Raw genomic sequence first — 18,486 nt, forward strand, 5'->3', positions numbered from 1 at the left:
TTGTTTCCATTTTTCCCCATTGTTTTCCTGCCTGTTTTTCCCCATTTTTCCAGTTGCTTTCCGTGTGTGTTTTCCTATTGTTTTCCCCGTCAGTTTTTCCCCATTTTTCCTGTTGTTTTCCTGCTCTATTTTCCCCCTTTCCCAGTTGTTTTCCTGAGTGTTTTCCCTCATTTTTCCTGTTGTTTTCCCCATAATTTTTCCCATTTTCTCGTGTGTTTTTCCCATTTTTCCTGGTCCAATTTTTCCCATCTGTTTCCCCATTTTCCCCATTGTTTTCCCATTGTTTTCCCCATCATTTTTCCCATATTTTTTCCGGCTGTTTCCCCCATTTTTCCTGGCAGTTTTTCCCATTTTTCCCATTGTTTTCCCATTGTTTTCCCCATCATTTTTCCTGTTGTTTTCCCCATCATTTTTCCTGTATTTTCCCCGTTTTTTCCCCCATTTTCCGTCTATTTTTCCCTGTCACTTTTTCCATTGTTCCTTGCTTTTCCGTGTTTTCCCATTTTTCCCGTTGTTTTCCTGTGTCTTTTTCCATTATTTTCCCTGTCATTTTTCCCATTTTTCTCGTGTATTTTCCCCCATTTTCCAGGTCAATTTTCCCATGTGTTTCCCCAATTTTCCTGTCACTTTTTCCAATTTTTCCCCATTTTTCCCATTGTTTACCCATCATTTTTCCCCGTGTGTTTTCCCATTTTCCCCATTATTTTCCTGTGTCATTTTCCAATTCTTTCCCTGTCATTTTCCCATTTTTCCTTGTGTTTTCCCCATTTTCCCCAGTCATTTTTCAATTTTCCCATTTTTTCCCCAGCAGTTTTGCCCATCATTTTATCCATCTTTGCCATTGCTTTTTCCCGTTGTTTCCCATTTTTCCTGGTATTTTCCCCATTGTTTTCCCATTGTTTTCCCATGTGTTTCCCCCATTTTTTCCCAGTTGGTTTCCCATTTTCCCCATTGTTTTCCTGTGCGATTTTCCCCTTGTTTTCCATTATTTTCCCTGTCATTTTTTTCCCATTTTTTCCCCATTTTTCCCAGTTGTTTTCCCAGTTTTCCCCATTGTTTTTCCTGCCTGTTTTCCCCATTTTCCAGTTGCTTCCTGTGTGTTTTCCTATTGTTTTCCCCGTAAGTTTTCCCATTTTCCTGTTGTTTTCCTACTCATTTTCCCACACTTTTCCCCAGTTGTTTTCCTGAGTGTTTCCCATTTTTCCTGTTGTTTTCCCCATCATTTTTCCCATTTTTCTGGTGTATTTTTCCCATTTTCCTGGTCAATTTTCCCCATCTGTTTCCCCCATTTTCCCCATTGTTTTCCCATTTTTTTCCCCATCATTTTCCTGTTGTTTTTCCCTGTCATTTTTCCCATTTTCTTGTGTGTTTTCCCCATTTTTCCCCAGTCATGTTTTCAATTTTTCCCCATTTTCCTGTTTTTTCCCATTGTTTTCCCATGTGTTTCCCCCATTTTCCCCATTGTTTTCCTGTGTGATCTTCCCATTGTTTTCCATTGTTTCCCTGTCATTTTTCCAATTTTTTTCCCCATTTTCCCAGTTGGTTTCCAATTTTTCCCATTGTTTTCCTGCTATTTTTCCCATTTCCCCAGTTGTTTTCCTGAGTGTTTCCCTCATTTTTCTGTTGTTTTTCCCTGTCATTTTCCCATTTTTCTCGTGTGTTTCCTCAATTTTTCCCCATGTGTTTTCCCCATTTTTCCCCATCATTTTTTTCAATTTTCCCCATTTTCCCGTTGTTTTCCTGTGTGTTTTTCCAATTATTTTTCCCTGCCATTTTTCCCATTTTTCCTGTGTGTATTCCCCATTTTTTCCCAGTCATGTTTTTTCAATTTATCCCCTTTTTCCCAGTAGTTTCTCCATCATTTTACCCATCTTTTTGCCATTGCTTTCCCCATTGTTTCCCGTTTTTCCTGGTAATTTTTCCCATTGTTTTCCATGTGTTCCCCCATTTTTCCTGGTCAATTTTCCCATCTGTTTCCCCCCATTTTCCCATTGTTTTTTCCCATTGTTTTCCCCATCATTTTCCTGTTGTTTTTCCCCATCATTTTTCCTGTATTTTCCCGTTTTTTCCCCATTTTCCCGTCTATTTTTTCCCTGTCACTTTTCCATTGTTCCCCTTGTTTTCCCGTGTGTTTTCCCATTTTTCCCGTTGTTTTCCTGTGTCTTTTTCCAATTATTTTCCCTGTCATTTTTCCCATTTTTCTCGTATTTTTCCCCATTTTTCCAGGTCAATTTTCCCATGTGTTTTCCCCAATTTTTCCCTGTCACTTTTTCCAATTTTTCCCCATTTTCCCATTGTTTTACCATCATTTTTCCCCGTGTGTTTTCCCATTTTCCCCATTATTTTCCTGTGTCATTTTTCAATTGTTTTCCCTCTCATTTTTCCCATTTTTCCTGTGTGTTTCCCCCATTTTTCCCAGTCATTTTTTTCAATTTTTCCCATTTTTTCCCAGCAGTTTTGCCCATCATTTTATCCATCTTTGCCATTGCTTTCCCCGTTGTTTCCCCCATTTTTCCTGGTATTTTCCCCATTGTTTTCCCCATTGTTTTCCCATGTGTTTCCCCCATTTTTCCCAGTTGGTTTTCCCATTTTCCCCATTGTTTTCCTGTGCGATTTTCCCCTTGTTTTTTCCATTATTTTCCCTGTCATTTTTCCCATTTTTTCCCCATTTTTCCCAGTTGGTTTTTCCAGTTTTTCCCCATTGTTTTCCTGCCTGTTTTCCCCATTTTCCAGTTGCTTTCCTGTGTGTTTTCCTATTGTTTTCCCCGTAGGTTTTCCCATTTTCCTGTTGTTTTCCTGCTCATTTTCCCACTTTCCCCAGTTGTTTTCCTGAGTGTTTCCCCCCATTTTTCCTGTTGTTTTCCCCATCATTTTTCCCATTTTTCTGGTGTGTTTTTCCCATTTTTCCTGGTCAATTTTTCCCATCTGTTTCCCCATTTTCCCCATTGTTTTCCCATTGTTTTCCCCATCATTTTTCCTGTTGTTTTCCCTGTCATTTTTCCCATTTTTCTTGTGTGTTTTCCCCCATTTTTCCCAGTCATGTTTTTTCAATTTTTCCCATTTTTCCTGTTTTTTTCCCATTGTTTTCCCATGTGTTTCCCCCATTTTCCCCATTGTTTTCCTGTGTGATCTTCCCATTGTTTTTTCCATTGTTTCCCTGTCATTTTTCCAATTTTTTCCCCAATTTTTCCCAGTTGGTTTTCCAATTTTCCCATTGTTTTCCTGCTCTTTTTCCCATTTCCCCAGTTGTTTTCCTGAGTGTTTCCCCATTTTTTCTGTTGTTTTCCCTGTCATTTTTCCCATTTTCTCGTGTGTTTCCTCAATTTTTTCCCATGTGTTTTCCCCCATTTTTCCCCATCATTTTTTTTTCAATTTTCCCCATTTTTCCCGTTGTTTTCCTGTGTGTTTTTCCAATTATTTTCCCTGCCATTTTTCCCATTTTTCCTGTGTGTATTCCCCCATTTTTCCCAGTCATGTTTTTTTCAATTTATCCCATTTTTCCCAGTAGTTTCTCCCATCATTTTACCCATCTTTGCCATTGCTTTCCCCATTGTTTCCCCCGTTTTTCCTGGTACTTTTCCCCTTGTTTTCCCATGTGTTTCCCCCTTTTTTCCTGGTCAATTTTCCCATCTGTTTCCCCATTTTTCCCATTGTTTTCCCATTGTTTTCCCCATCATTTTCCCTGTTGTTTTTTTCCCCATCATTTTTCCTGTAATTTTCCCCGTTTTTCCCCATTTTCCCGTCTATTTTTCCCTGTCACTTTTTTCCATTGTTCCCCCTTGTTTTCCGTGTGTTTTTTCCCATTTTCCCGTTGTTTTCCTGTGTCTTTTCCAATTATTTTCCCTGTCATTTTCCCCATTTTTCTCGTGTGTATTTTCCCCATTTTTCCAGGTCAATTTTTCCCATGTGTTTTCCCCAATTTTCCCTGTCACTTTTTCCAATTTTTCCCCATTTTTCCCATTGTTTTACCCATCATTTTTCCCCGTGTGTTTTTCCCATTTTCCCCATTATTTTCCTGTGTCATTTTCCAATTCTTTTCCCTGTCATTTTTCCCATTTTTCCTTTGTGTTTCCCCCATTTTTCCCAGTCATTTTTTTCAGTTTTTCCCATTTTTCCCAGTAGTTTCTCCCATCATTTAATCCATCTTTGAAATTGCTTTCCCCGTTGTTTCCCCCATTTTTCCTGGTATTTTCCCCATTGTTTTCCCCATTGTTTTCCCATGTGTTTCCCCCATTTTTCCCAGTTGGTTTTCCCATTTTCCCCATTGTTTTCCTGTGCGATTTTCCCCTTGTTTTTTCCATTATTTTCCCTGTCATTTTTCCCATTTTTCCCCCTTTTTTCCCAGTTGGTTTTCCAGTTTTTCCCCTTTGTTTTCCTGCCTGTTTTCCCCATTTTTCCAGTTGCTTTCCTGTGTGTTTTCCTATTGTTTTTCCCCTTAGTTTTTCCCATTTTCCTGTTGTTTTCCTGCTCATTTTTCCCACTTTCCCCAGTTGTTTTCCTGAGTGTTTCCCACATTTTTCCTGTTGTTTTCCCCATCATTTTTCCCATTTTCTGGTGTGTTTTCCCATTTTTCCTGGCCAATTTTCCCATCTGTTTCCCCCATTTTCCCCATTGTTTTCCCATTGTTTTTCCCCATCTTTTTCCTGTTGTTTTTCCCTGTCATTTTTCCCATTTTTCTTGTGTGTTTTCCCCATTTTCCCAGTCATGTTTTCAATTTTTCCCATTTTTCCTGTTTTTTCCCATTGTTTTCCCATGTGTTTCCCCCATTTTCCCCATTGTTTTCCTGTGTGATCTTCCCATTGTTTTTTCCATTGTTTCCCTGTCATTTTTCCAATTTTTTCCCCCCATTTTTCCCAGTTGGTTTTTCCAATTTTTCCCATTGTTTTCCTGCTCATTTTTCCCATTTCCCCCAGTTGTTTTCCTGAGTGTTTCCCTCATTTTTCTGTTGTTTTCCCTGTCATTTTCCCATTTTTTCTCGTGTGTTTCCCTCAATTTTTCCCATGTGTTTTCCCCCTTTTTTCCCCATCATTTTTTTCAATTTTCCCCATTTTTCCCGTTGTTTTCCTGTGTGTTTTTCCAATTATTTTCCCTGCCATTTTTCCCATTTTTCCTGTGTGTATTCCCCCATTTTTCCCAGTCATGTTTTTTTCAATTTATCCCATTTTTCCCAGTAGTTTCTCCCATCATTTTACCCATCTTTGCCATTGCTTTCCCCATTGTTTCCCCCGGTTTTCCTGGTACTTTTCCCATTGTTTTCCCATGTGTTTCCCCCATTTTTCCTGGTCAATTTTCCCATCTGTTTCCCCATTTTTCCCATTGTTTTCCCATTGTTTTCCCCATCATTTTTCCTGTTGTTTTCCCCATCATTTTTCCTGTATTTTCCCCGTTTTTTCCCCCATTTTCCCGTCTATTTTTCCTGTCACTTTTTCCATTGTTCCCCTTGTTTTCCGTGTGTTTTCCCATTTTCCGTTGTTTTCCTGTGTCTTTTTCAATTATTTTTCCTGTCATTTTTCCCATTTTTCTCGTGTATTTTCCCCATTTTTCCAGGTCAAATTTTCCCATGTGTTTTCCCCCAATTTTCCCTGTCACTTTTTCCAATTTTTCCCCATTTTTCCCATTGTTTTACCCATCATTTTTCCCCGTGTGTTTTTCCCATTTTCCCCATTATTTTCCTGTGTCTTTTTCCAATTCTTTTCCCTCTCATTTTTCCCATTTTTCCTTTGTGTTTCCCCATTTTTCCCAGTCATTTTTCAATTTTCCCATTTTTTTCCCAGCAGTTTTGCCCATCATTTTATCCATCTTTGCCATTGCTTTCCCCGTTGTTTCCCCCATTTTTCCTGGTATTTTCCCCATTGTTTTCCCCATTGTTTTCCCATGTGTTTCCCCCATTTTTCCCAGTTGGTTTTCCCATTTTCCCCATTGTTTTCCTGTGCGATTTTCCCCTTGTTTTTTCCATTATTTTCCCTGTCATTTTTCCCATTTTTTCCCCATTTTTCCCAGTTGGTTTTTCCAGTTTTCCCCATTGTTTTCCTGCCTGTTTTCCCCATTTTTCCAGTTGCTTTCCTGTGTGTTTTTCCTATTGTTTTCCCCGTAGTTTTTCCCATTTTCCTGTTGTTTTCCTGCTCATTTTTCCCTTTTTCCCCAGTTGTTTTCCTGAGTGTTTCCCTCATTTTTCCTGTTGTTTTCCCCATCATTTTTCCCATTTTTCTGGTGTGTTTTTCCCATTTTTCCTGGTCAATTTTCCCATCTGTTTCCCCCCATTTTCCCCATTGTTTTCCCATTGTTTTCCCCATCATTTTTCCCGTATTTTTTCCGGCTGTTTCCCCCATTTTTCCCATTGTTTTCCCATTGTTTTCCCCATCATTTTTCCTGTTGTTTTCCCCTTCCTTTTTCCTGTATTTTCCCGTTTTTTCCCCATTTTCCCGTCTATTTTTCCCTGTCACTTTTCCATTGTTCCCCTTTTTTCCTGTGTTTTCCCCATTTTCCCGTTTTTTCCTGTGTCTTTTCAATTTTTTTCCCTGTCATTTTCCCATTTTCTCGTGTTTTTTCCCCATTTTTCCAGTTCATTTTTCCTGATGTTTTCCCTCAATTTTCCCTTTCACCAATTTTCCCCATTTTCCCATTGTTTTCGCCATCATTTTTCCCCGTGTGTTTTTCCCATTTTCCCCATTATTTTCCAGTGTCATTTTCCATTCTTTTCCTCTCATTTTTCCCATTTTCCTTTGTGTTTCCCCATTTTTTCCCAGTCATTTTTCAATTTTTCCCATTTTTTCCCAGCAGTTTTGCCCATCATTTTATCCATCTTTGCCATTGCTTTCCCGTTGTTTCCCCATTTTCCTGGTATTTTCCCCATTGTTTTCCCCATTGTTTTCCCATGTGTTTCCCCATTTTTCCGTTAGTTTTCCCATTTTCCCCATTTTTTTCCTTCTATTTTTTTCCCTCATTTTCCCTGTCATTTTCCCATTTTTCCCCATTTTTCCCAGTTGTTTCCAGTTTTCCCCATTTTTTCCTGCCTGTTTTCCCCATTTTCCAGTTGCTTTCCTGTGTTTTTCCCTATTGTTTTCCCCGTTAGTTTTCCCATTTTCCTGTTTTTTCCTGCTCATTTTCCCACTTTCCCAGTTGTTTTCCTAGTGTTTCCCACATTTTCCTGTTGTTTTCCCCATCATTTTTCCCATTTTCTGGTGTGTTTTCCCATTTTTCCTGGTCCAATTTTCCCATCTGTTTCCCCATTTTCCCCATTGTTTTCCCATTGTTTTCCCCATCATTTTCCCTGTTGTTTTCCTGTCATTTTCCCATTTTTTTTTGTGTTTTTCCCCATTTTTCCCAGTCATGTTTTCAATTTTTCCCATTTTCCTGGTTTTTTCCCATTGTTTTCCCATGTGTTTCCCCCATTTTCCCCCTTGTTTTCCTGTGTGATCTTCCCATTGTTTTCCATTGTTTCCCTGTCATTTTTCCAATTTTTCCCCATTTTTCCCAGTTAGTTTTCCAATTTTTCCCATTGTTTTCCTGCTCATTTTCCCATTTCCCCCAGTTGTTTTCCTGAGTGTTTCCCTCATTTTTTCTGTTGTTTTCCCTGTCATTTTTCCCATTTTTCTCGTGTGTTTCCTCAATTTTTCCCATGTGTTTTCCCCCATTTTTCCCCATCTTTTTTTTCAATTTTCCCCATTTTTCCCGTTGTTTTCCTGTGTGTTTTTCCAATTATTTTCCCTGCCATTTTTCCCATTTTTCCTGTGTGTATTCCCCCATTTTTCCCAGTCATGTTTTTTTCAATTTATCCCATTTTTCCCAGTAGTTTCTCCCATCATTTTACCCATCTTTGCCATTGCTTTCCCCATTGTTTCCCCCGTTTTTCCTGGTACTTTTCCCATTGTTTTCCCATGTGTTTCCCCCATTTTTCCTGGTCAATTTTCCCATCTGTTTCCCCCCATTTTTCCCATTGTTTTCCCATTGTTTTCCCCATCATTTTTCCTGTTGTTTTCCCCATCATTTTTCCTGCATTTTCCCCGTTTTTTCCCCCATTTTCCCGTCTATTTTTCCCTGTCATTTTTTTCCATTGTTCCCATTGTTTTCCCGTGTGTTTTTCCCATTTTCCCCGTTGTTTTCCTGTGTCTTTTTCCAATTATTTTCCCTATATTTTTTTCCCATTGTTCTCATGTGTTTTCCCCATTTTTCCAGGTCAATTTTCCCATGTGTTTTCCCCCAATTTTCCCTGTCACTTTTTTCAATTTTTCCCCATTTTTCCCATTGTTTTACCCATCATTTTTCCCCGTGTGTTTTTCCCATTTTGCCCGTTGTTTTCCTGTGTCTTTTTCCAATTGTTTTCCCTCTCATTTTTCCTGTGTGTTTTCCCCCATTTTTCCCGATCTTTTTTTTTCAATTTTCCCCATTTTTCCCGTTGTTTTTCCTGTGTGTTTTTCCAATTATTTTCCCTGCCATTTTTCCCATTTTTCCTGTGTGTTTTTCCCCATTTTTCCCGATCTTTTTTTTTCAATTTTCCCCATTTCTCACGTTGTTTTTCCCGCTGTTTTTCCCGGTTTTCCCCCCCGTACCTGTCCCTGACGTCGGGGTCGCCGTGGTCGGAGTGGCACATCTCGCTGAAGCGACACGAAGAAGTCGTAGCTGCGGTGGTACGAGGGCGTGTCCTCCTCGATGTTGGCAAACTTCACAAACTGCCAGGAACGGGGTCAAAAAACGGGAATTGCCAGGAGCGGCCGGGAAAATCCCCGGGAAAAACACCCCGAAAATCGCCCCAAAAATCGCCCGGAATTCCACCCTAAATTGGGAATTTTCAGGTTTTTCAAGAAAAAATTTCTCCCCAAAATCATCCCTGAAAATCACCAAGAATTCTGCCCTAAATTGGGAATTTTCAGGTTTTTCAAGAAAAAATTTTCCCCAAATAGCTCCCTGAAAATTGCCTGGAATTCTGCCCTAAATTGGGAATTTTCAGCTTTTTCAAGGAAAAATTGCCCCAAAACTCTCCCCAAAATTGCCTGGAATTCTGCCCTAAATTGGGAATTTTCAGGTTTTTCAAAGAAAAATTGCCCCAAAAATCTCCCTGAAAATCGCCTGGAATTCCGCCCTAAATTGGGAACTTTCAGGTTTTTCAAGGAAAAATTTTCCCCAAAAATCGCCCCAAAAATTTGCCCTGAATTCCGCCCTAAATTGGGAATTTTCAGGTTTTTCAAGAAAAAATTGCCCCAAAAATCTCCCCAAAATCTCCTGGAATTCTGCCCTAAATTGGGAATTTTCAGGTTTTTCAAGAAAAAATTGCCCCAAAAATCTCCCCAAAATCTCCTGGAATTCTGCCCTAAATTGGGAATTTTGAGGTTTTTCAAGGAAAAATTTGCCCAAAAATCACCCTGAAAATCACCCAGAATTCTGCCCTGAATTGGGAATTTTCAGGTTTTTGGGAAAAAATAATCTGGGAAAATGGTTGTGAAAATCACCCTGAAATTGGCCCCAAAAATTACCTGGAATTCTGCCCTAAATTGGGAATTTTCAGGTTTTTCAAGGAAAAATTTCCCCAAAAATCACCCTGAAAATTGCCCGGAATTCTGCCCTAAATTGGGAATTTTCAGGTTTTTCAAGAAAAAAATTGCCCCAAAATCACCCCAAAAAATTGCTCCGAATTCCGCCCTAAATCAGGAATTTTCAGGTTTTTGGGAAAAAAAATCTGGAAAAATGGTTGTGAAAATCACCCTGAAATTGGCCCCAAAAATTACCTGCAATTCTGCCCTAAACTGGGAATTTTCAGGTTTTTCAAGGAAAATTTTCCCCCAAAATCATCCCTGAAAATCACCCAGAACTCTGCCCTAAATTGGGAATTTTCAGGTTTTTCAAGAAAAAAATTGCCCCAAAAATCTCCCTGAAAATCACCCAGAACTCTGCCCTAAATTGGGAATTTTCAGGTTTTTCAAGAAAAAATTTTCCCAAAAATCTCCCCAAAATCACCTGGAATTCCGCCTTAAATTGGGAATTTCCAGGTTTTTCAAGAAAAAAAATCTGGAGAAATGGCTGTGAAAATCACCTTGAAATTGGCCCCAAAAATTGCCCAGAATTCCGCCCTAAATTGGGAATTTTCAGGTTTTTCAAGAAAAAATTCTCCCAAAAATCGTCCCTGAAAATTGCCCGGAATTCTGCCCTAAATTGGGAATTTTCTGGTTTTTCAAGGAAAAAGCGCCCCAAAAATCTCACTGAATATTGCCTGGAATTCTGCCCTAAATTGGGAATTTTCAGGTTTTTCAAGGAAAAATTTTCCCCAAAACTCACCCCAAAAATTTGCCCCGAATTCCGCCCTAAATTGGGAATTTTCAGGTTTTTGGGAAAAAAAAATCTGGAAAAATGGCTGTGAAAATCACCCTGAAATGGGCCCCAAAAATCACCCAGAATTCTGCCCTAAATTGGGAATTTTCAGGTTTTTCAAGAAAAAATCACCCCAAACATTGTCCTGCATTCTAACCCTAAACTGGGAGTTTTGAGGTTTTTGAGAAAAAAATCAGTCCCAAAAATTGTCGGAAAAATCGCCCCAAAAACCGCCCAGAATTCTCCCCTAAACTGGGAATTTTCAGGTTTTTCAAGAAAATATTGCCCCAAAAATCACCCCCATTATTCCCTATTTTTTTTTCCATTTTTCCCCGGGAATTCCCCCATTTTCTCCTGGGAATTTCTCCATTTTTCCCATCATTTTTTTCCTAGGAATTCCCATTTTTTCCCCTGTTTCCCCCCCGTTTTCTCACAGGAATTTCCCCATTTTCCCCCTGGAAATTTCCCTGTATTTTCCCCATTTTTTCCCCATTTCCCCCCTCCATCTTTTCCTCAGAATGCTCCAAATTTTTCCCATTTTTTCCCCATTTTTCCCCAGGAATTCTCCCATTTCTCCCCATTTTCCTAGCCCTTTTTCCCTTAGGAATTTCCCCACTTTCCCCCATTTTTTTCCCCATTTTTTCCCCAGGAATTCTCCAATTCACCCCCTGTTTTTCTCCCAGTAATTCCCCCATTTTCCCCTGTTTTTTCCTGAGAAAATTCTCCAATTTTTTTCCTATTTTTCCCCCCATTTTTCTCCCCTTTTTCCTCTGTTTTGCCCCAGGAATTCTCCAATTTTCCCCCAGTTTTTTCCCTGCTTTTTCCCCCATTTTCCTTCATTTTGCCCCATTTTCCCCCCATTTTTCCCCATTTTTCCCCAAATCTCTCCAAGTTGGTTCCCAGGATCTGCAGGTCGGGCTTGTCAGACCCAAGAAAGAAATTCTCCAATTTTTCCCCATTTTTCCCCCATTTTTTCCCTAGGAATTTTGCATTTTCCCCATTTTTCCCACTAATTCCCATTTTTCCCCATTTTCCCCATTTTTTCCCCATTTTTCTCCCAGTAATTTTGCCATTTTCCCCATTTTTCCCTCTGTTGTTTTTTCCTGGGAATTCTCCAATTTTTCCCCATTTCCCCCATTTCCCCCATTTTCCCTCTCTCTGCTCTCACGGAGTTGGTGCCCAGGATCTGGGAGCTGGAAATCTCCAATTTTCCCTCATTTCTTTCCCATTTTTTCCCCAGAAACTCCCCTGGTTTTTTCCCTATTTTCCCCCATTTTTTTCCATTACTTCTCCAATTTTCCAATTTTTTAGCCTGTTTTTTTTCCTGAGAATTCTCCAATTTTCCCGCAGTTTTTTCCCCATTTCTCTCCCAGTAATTCTGCCATTTCCCCCATTTCTCTCCCAGTAATTCTGCCATTTCCCCCATTTTTTCCCCAATTTCCCCCCTGCTCACAGAGTTGGTGCCCAGGATCAGCAGGTTGGTTTTGTTGGACTCCAGAGCAGAAATTCCCCATTTTTCCCTGTTTTTCTCCCATTAATTCTCCAATTTCCCCCCGTTTTTCCCCCATTTTTGCCCGAGTTTTTTCCTGTTTTTTCTTCCTTTTTTCTCTATTTTTCCCCCCATTTTCCCCCCCTTTTTCCTCTGTTTGCCCCAGGAATTCTCCAATTTTCCCCTGTTTTTTCCCATTTTTTCCCCCATTTTCCTTCATTTTCCCCCATTTTTTCCCCCATTTTTCCCCATTTTTCCCCATTTTTCCCCATTTTTGCCCATTTCCCCCTGGTTTCTCACGGAGTTGGTGCCCAGGATCTGCAGGTTGGGCTTGTCAGACTCGAGAGCAGCAATTCCCCATTTTTGCCCATTTTTTCCCATTTTCCCCCATTTTTCCCCAATTTTCCCCAATTCTTCTCCATTTTTGCCCATTTCCCCCCAGTTTCTCACGGAGTTGGTGCCCAGGATCTGCAGGTTGGGCTTGTCAGACTCGAGAGCAGAAATTCCCCTTTTTTGCCCCATTTTTGCCCATTTCCCCCATTTTTGTCACGGAGTTGGTGCCCAGGATCTGCAGGTCGGGCTTGTCAGACTCGAGAGCAGAAATTCCCCATTTTCCCCCAATTTTCCCCATTTTTGCCCATTTTTCCCATTTTCCCCCATTTTTCCCCATTTTTGCCCATTTTTCCCCATTTTTGCCCATTTTTCCCCGTTTTCTCACGGAGTTGGTGCCCAGGATCTGCAGGTTGGGCTTGTCAGACTCGAGAGCAGCAATTCCCCATTTTTGCCCATTTTTTCCCATTTTCCCCCATTTTTCCCCAATTTTCCCCAATTCTTCCCCATTTTTGCCCATTTCCCCCTGGTTTCTCACGGAGTTGGTGCCCAGGATCTGCAGGTCGGGCTTGTCGGACTCAAGAGCAGAAATTCCCCATTTTTCCCCATTTTTTCCCCATTTTTGCCCATTTTCCCCCATGTTTTGCCCATTTTTCCCCGTTTTCTCACGGAGTTGGTGCCCAGGATCTGCAGGTCGGGCTTGTCAGACTCGAGAGCAGCAATTCCCCATTTTCCCCCAATTTTCCCCATTTTCCCCCATTTTTGCCCATTTTCCCCCATTTTTGCCTATTTTTCCCCATTTTTCCCCATTTTTCCCCATTTTTGCCCATTTTTCCCCGTTTTCTCACGGAGTTGGTGCCCAGGATCTGCAGGTTGGGCTTGTCAGACTCGAGAGCAGCAATTCCCCATTTTTGCCCATTTTTTCCCATTTTCCCCCATTTTTCCCCAATTTTCCCCAATTCTTCCCCATTTTTCCCCATTTCCCCCTGGTTTCTCACGGAGTTGGTGCCCAGGATCTGCAGGTCGGGCTTGTCGGACTCAAGAGCAGAAATTCCCCAATTTTCCCCATTTTTTCCCCATTTTTGCCCATTTTCCCCATGTTTTGCCCATTTTTCCCCGTTTTCTCACGGAGTTGGTGCCCAGGATCTGCAGGTTGGGCTTGTCAGACTTGAGAGCAGAAATTCCCCTTTTTGCCCCATTTTTGCCCATTTTCCCCCGTTTTGTCACGGAGTTGGTGCCCAGGATCTGCAGGTCGGGCTTGTCAGACTCGAGAGCAGAAATTCCCCATTTTCCCCCATTTTTGCCCATTTTCCCCCATTTTTGCCTATTTTTCCCCATTTTTCCCCATTTTTGCCCATTTTTCCCCGTTTTCTCACGGAGTTGGTGCCCAGGATCTGCAGGTCGGGCTTGTCAGACTCGAGCAGCAATTCCCCATTTTTGCCCATTTTTTCCCATTTTCCCCCATTTTTCCCCAATTTTCCCCAATTCTTCCCCATTTTTGCCCATTTCCCCCTGGTTTCTCACGGAGTTGGTGCCCAGGATCTGCAGGTTGGGCTTGTCAGACTCGAGAGCAGAAATTCCCCTTTTTTGCCCCATTTTTGCCCATTTTTGCCCGGTTTCTCACGGAGTTGGTGCCCAGGATCTGCAGGTCGGGCTTGTCAGACTCGAGAGCAGAAATTCCCCTTTTTGCCCCATTTTTGCCCATTTTTGCCCGGTTTCTCACGGAGTTGGTGCCCAGGATCTGCAGGTCGGGCTTGTCGGACTCGAGCAGTTTGGCCACCATGGTCAGGAAGCTCTCCACGAACAGGTTGATGCTCTGGCAGTGGCACGCCAGCAGCAGCTGGTCCAGCGCCTCCATGGCCACCCGCACCGACCTGGGACACGATCGGGATGGGTTATCCCGGGATAAAACACACCCCAGGATGGGTTATCCCGGGATAAATCCTGTCCCGGGATGGGTTATCCCGGGATAAAACACACCCCAGGATGGGTTATCCCGGGATAAATCCTGTCCCGGGATGGGTTATCCCGGGATAAAACACACCCCAGGATGGGTTATCCCGGGATAAATCCTGTCCCGGGACGGGTTATCCCGGCACGGCCAGCAGCAGCTGGTCCAGCGCCTCCATCGCCACCCGCACCGACCTGGGACACGATCGGGATGGGTTATCCCGGGATAAATCCTGTCCCGGGATGGGTTATCCTGGGATAAACCTGTCCTGGGATGGGATATCCTGGGATAAAACATGGACAGGGATGGGTTATCCTGGGATAAAGCCTGTCCTGGGATGGGTTATCCTGGGATAAACCTGTCCTGGGATGGGTTATCCTGGGATAAAGCCTGTCCTGGGATGGGATATCCTGGGATAAAACATGGACAGGGATGGGTTATCCTGGGATAAAGCCTGTCCTGGGATGGGTTTTCCTGGGATAAAGCCTGTCCTGGGATGGGATATCCTGGGATAAAACATGGACAGGGATGGGTTATCCTGGGATAAAGCCTGTCCTGGGATGGGTTTTCCTGGGATAAAGCCTGTCCTGGGATGGGTTATCCCGGGATAAATCCTGTCCTGGGATGGGAAGGAATTTTGGGAATTTGGGAATTTGGGAACGAATTTAGGGAATTTGGGAATCCGAGAACCTGGGAGCTTTGGGATGGATTTAGGGAAGGGAAATCCGGGAAGGGAGTTTGGGAATTTGGGAAGGGATTTAGGGAAGGGAATTTGGGAACTGGGGAAAGGGAGTCTGGGAAGGAAATTTGGGAAGGGAATCCGGGTATTTGGAACCAAAGGAATTTGGGAAGTTGGGAATTTTGGAAGTTGGGAATTTGGGAAGGGATTTAGGGGAGGGAATTTGGGAAGGAAATCTGGGAATTTGGGAAAGGAAGTCTGGGAAGGAAATCTGGGAAGGGAATTTAGGAATTTGGGAATTTAGGAATTTGGGAATTTATTTAGGGAAGGGAATTTGGAGCCTGAGCCTCTGGGAATTTGGGAAGGGATTTAGAGAAGGGAATTTGGGATTCTGGGAATTTGGGATTTAGGGAAGGGAATTTGGGTATTTGAGTATGTGGGAATCTGGGAACTTGAGTATGGATTTAGGGAAGGGAATTTGGGAAGGAAATCTGGGATTTTGGGAAAAGAAGTCTGGGACGGAAATCCGGGGAAGGGAATTTGGGAATTTGGGAAGGGATTTAGGGAAGGGAATTTGGGAACTGGGGAAAGGGAGTCTGGGAAGGAAATTTGGGAAGGGAATCCGGGTATTTGGAACCAAAGGAATTTGGGAAGTTGGGAATTTTAGAAGTTGGGAATTTGGGAAGGGATTTAGGGGAGGGAGTTCTGGGAATTAGGGAATGGATTGGGGAAAATAATTTGAGTATTTGGGAATTCGGGCATTTGAGAATTTTGATATTTGGGAAGGGATTTATTGAAGGGAATTTGGGAAATTTGGGAATCTGGGAAAGCAATTTGGGAATTTTGGAGGGGATTTAAGGAAGGGAACTTGGGAATGGATTTGGGGAATTTGGGAATTTTGAGAGGGAGATTTGGGGGATTTGGGAAAGGGATTTGGGAATGGATTTAATTTGGGAATTTTGGGAGGGATTTAGGGAAAGGAATTTGGGAATCTGGGAAGGGATTTAGGGAAGGGAATTTGGGAAGGAAATCCGGGATTTTGGGAAAGGAAGTCTGGGATGGAAATCTGGGAAGGGAATTCGGGAATTTGGGAAGGGATTTCCGGAAGGGAATTCTGGAATCTGAGAATCTGGGAATTTGAACGGGAATTTGGGAATGGATTTAAGGAAGGGAATTTGGGAACTTGGGCATCTGGGGACTTGGGAATTTGGGAATGTTGGGAATGGATTTAGGGAAGGGGACCTGGGAATTTGGGAAGGGATTTAGGGAAAGAATTTTGAGTATTTGGGAATCTGGGAATTTGCAGATTTTGTAAGGGATTTAGGGAAGGGAATTGAGAATCTGGGATTTTTAGAAGGGATTGAGGGAATGAAATTTGGGAATCTGGGAAATTGGGTATGGATTTAGGGAAGGAAAGCTGGGAAAGGGAATTTGGGAATTTGGGAAAGGCTTTAGGGAAGGCAATTTGGGAATGTTGGGAATGGATTCGGGGCGGGGTTTGTCACACACCCGTATCGGTGCCGCCACGTCAGATGGCAAAGGGCACTTAGGGAATTTGGCGAATGTTGGGAATGGTTCGTTTCTCCGGCACCATATGGTGAGAACGCAGCTCTCCATGTTGGATTTAACCAAACCCTCCTGAAAAACAGGGAAAAAACGGAAAATGGGAACACAGCTTCTCCATGTTGGATTTAACCAATCCCTCCTGAAAAACAGGGAAAAAACGGGAAAAATGGGAACACAGCTTCTCCATGTTGGATTTAACCAAACCTTCCTGAAAAACGGGGAAAAACGGGAAAAATGGGAACAGAGCTTCTCCATGTTGGATTTAACCAAACCTTCCTGAAAAACGGGAAAAAACGGGAAAAATGGGAACAGAGCTTCTCCATGTTGGATTTAACCAATCCGTCCTGAAAAACAGGGAAAAAACGGGAAAAAACGGGAAAAATGGGAACACAGCTTCTCCATGTTGGATTTAACCAAACCTTCCTGAAAAATGGGGAAAAACGGGAAAAATGGGAACACAGCTTCTGCATGTTGGATTTAACCAATCCCTCCTGAAAAACGGGGAAAAAATGGGAAAAATGGGAACGCAGCTTCTCCATGTTGGATTTAACCAATCCCTCCTGAAAAACAGGGAAAAAACGGGAAAAATGGGAACGCAGCTTCTCCATGTTGGATTTAACCAAACCTTCCTGAAAAACGGGGAAAAATGGGAAAAATGGGAACGCAGCTTCTCCATGTTGGATTTAACCAATCCCTCCTGAAAAACCGGGAAAAGTGGGAAAAATGGGAACGCAGCTTCTCCATGTTGGATTTAACCAATCCCTCCTGAAAAACCGGGAAAAAGTGGGAAAAATGGGAACGCAGCTTCTCCATGTTGGATTTAACCAATCCTTCCTGAAAAACGGGAAAAAACGGGAAAAATGGGAACGCAGCTTCTCCATGTTGGATTTAACCAATCCCTCCTGAAAAACGGGAAAAATGGGAAAAATGGGAACACAGCTTCTCCATGTTGGATTTAACCAAACCCTCCTGAAAAACAGGGAAAAAACGGGAAAAATGGGAACGCAGCTTCTCCATGTTGGATTTAACCAAACCTTCCTGAAAAACAGGGAAAGAACGGGAAAAATGGGAACACAGCTTCTCCATGTTGGATTTAACCAATCCCTCCTGAAAAACAGGGAAAAATGGGAAAAATGGGAACTCAGCTTCTCCATGTTGGATTTAACCAATCCCTCCTGGAAAACGGGGGAAAAATGGGAAAAATGGGAACTCAGCTTCTCCATGTTGGATTTAACCAAACCTTCCTGAGGGAAAAACATGGAAAAATGGGATTAAAAATGGGATTAAAAATGGGAATAAAAACGGGAAAAATGGGAACGGAGCTTCTCCATGTTGGATTTAACCAAACCCTCCTGAAAATATGGGAATGAAAATGGGAATAAAAATGGGGATAATGGGAATGGGAACCCAGCTTCTCCATGTTGGACTTCACTAAAATCTCCTGGAATGGGGAAAACAAGGAAAAACGGGAAAAATGGGAAAAATGGGAACCCAGCTTCTCCGTGTTGGATTTAACCAATCCCTCCTGGAATGGGAAAAACGGGAATGACAATGGGAATAACAATGACGGGAATAACAACGTCCTAAAATCCCAACCCCAAGGTCCCAAATCCCAAATTCTAAACCCCAAGCTCCAGTTCCAGAATTGCAGACGGCAAATTGCAAACCCCAAATTCCCAAACTTTGGCAAAAATCCCAAACCCAAAACCCCCAAATCCCCACCTCAGGGATCCTCGGGGTAGATGTTGTCCATCCACCCCAAACCCCAAAACCCCCAAATTTCCCAAAAACCCCAGAAATTGCCCCAAATTTGCACCTCAGGCTCCTCAGGGTAGATGTCGTCCACCCATCCCAAAACCCCCAAATTTCCCAAAACCCCCATGAATTGCCCCAAATTCGCACCTCAGGATCCTCGGGGTAGATGTTGTCCATCCATCCCAAACCCCAAAACCCCAAATTTCCCAAAAACCCCATGAATTGCCCCAAATTTCCCACCGCAGGATCCTCGGGGTAGATGTTGTCCATCCATCCCAAACCCCAAAAACCCCAAATTCCCACAAAACCCCAGAAATTGCCCCAAATCCCCACCTCAGGCTCCTCGGGGTAGATGTTGTCCATCCATCCCAAACCCCAAAAACCCCAAATTTCCCAAAAACCCCATAAATTGCC

At 42.4% G+C, this 18,486-nt stretch overlaps 1 protein-coding gene across 1 annotated transcript in view; it reads right to left on the bottom strand.

Annotated features, from left to right (window-relative positions):
- LOC115916330 (protein EFR3 homolog B-like) overlaps positions 1-16,275 on the bottom strand; it is a gene marked incomplete at its 3' end in the record, with an annotated part of 30,606 nt that extends 14,331 nt beyond the window's left edge. The window contains exons 1-3 of the mRNA XM_030970031.1: positions 16,261-16,275; positions 13,845-13,995; positions 8,550-8,669 (exon numbers count right to left, since the gene is read on the bottom strand). Of these exons, the coding sequence (XP_030825891.1) occupies positions 8,550-8,669; positions 13,845-13,979 (255 nt within the window). The remainder of the gene's footprint in view (positions 1-8,549; positions 8,670-13,844; positions 13,996-16,260) is intronic.
- Between the last annotated feature and the right edge of the window lie 2,211 nt (positions 16,276-18,486).

This window comes from Camarhynchus parvulus, unplaced genomic scaffold (genome assembly GCF_901933205.1).
Source record: "Camarhynchus parvulus unplaced genomic scaffold, STF_HiC, whole genome shotgun sequence".
Classification (NCBI taxonomy): domain Eukaryota; kingdom Metazoa; phylum Chordata; class Aves; order Passeriformes; family Thraupidae; genus Camarhynchus; species Camarhynchus parvulus.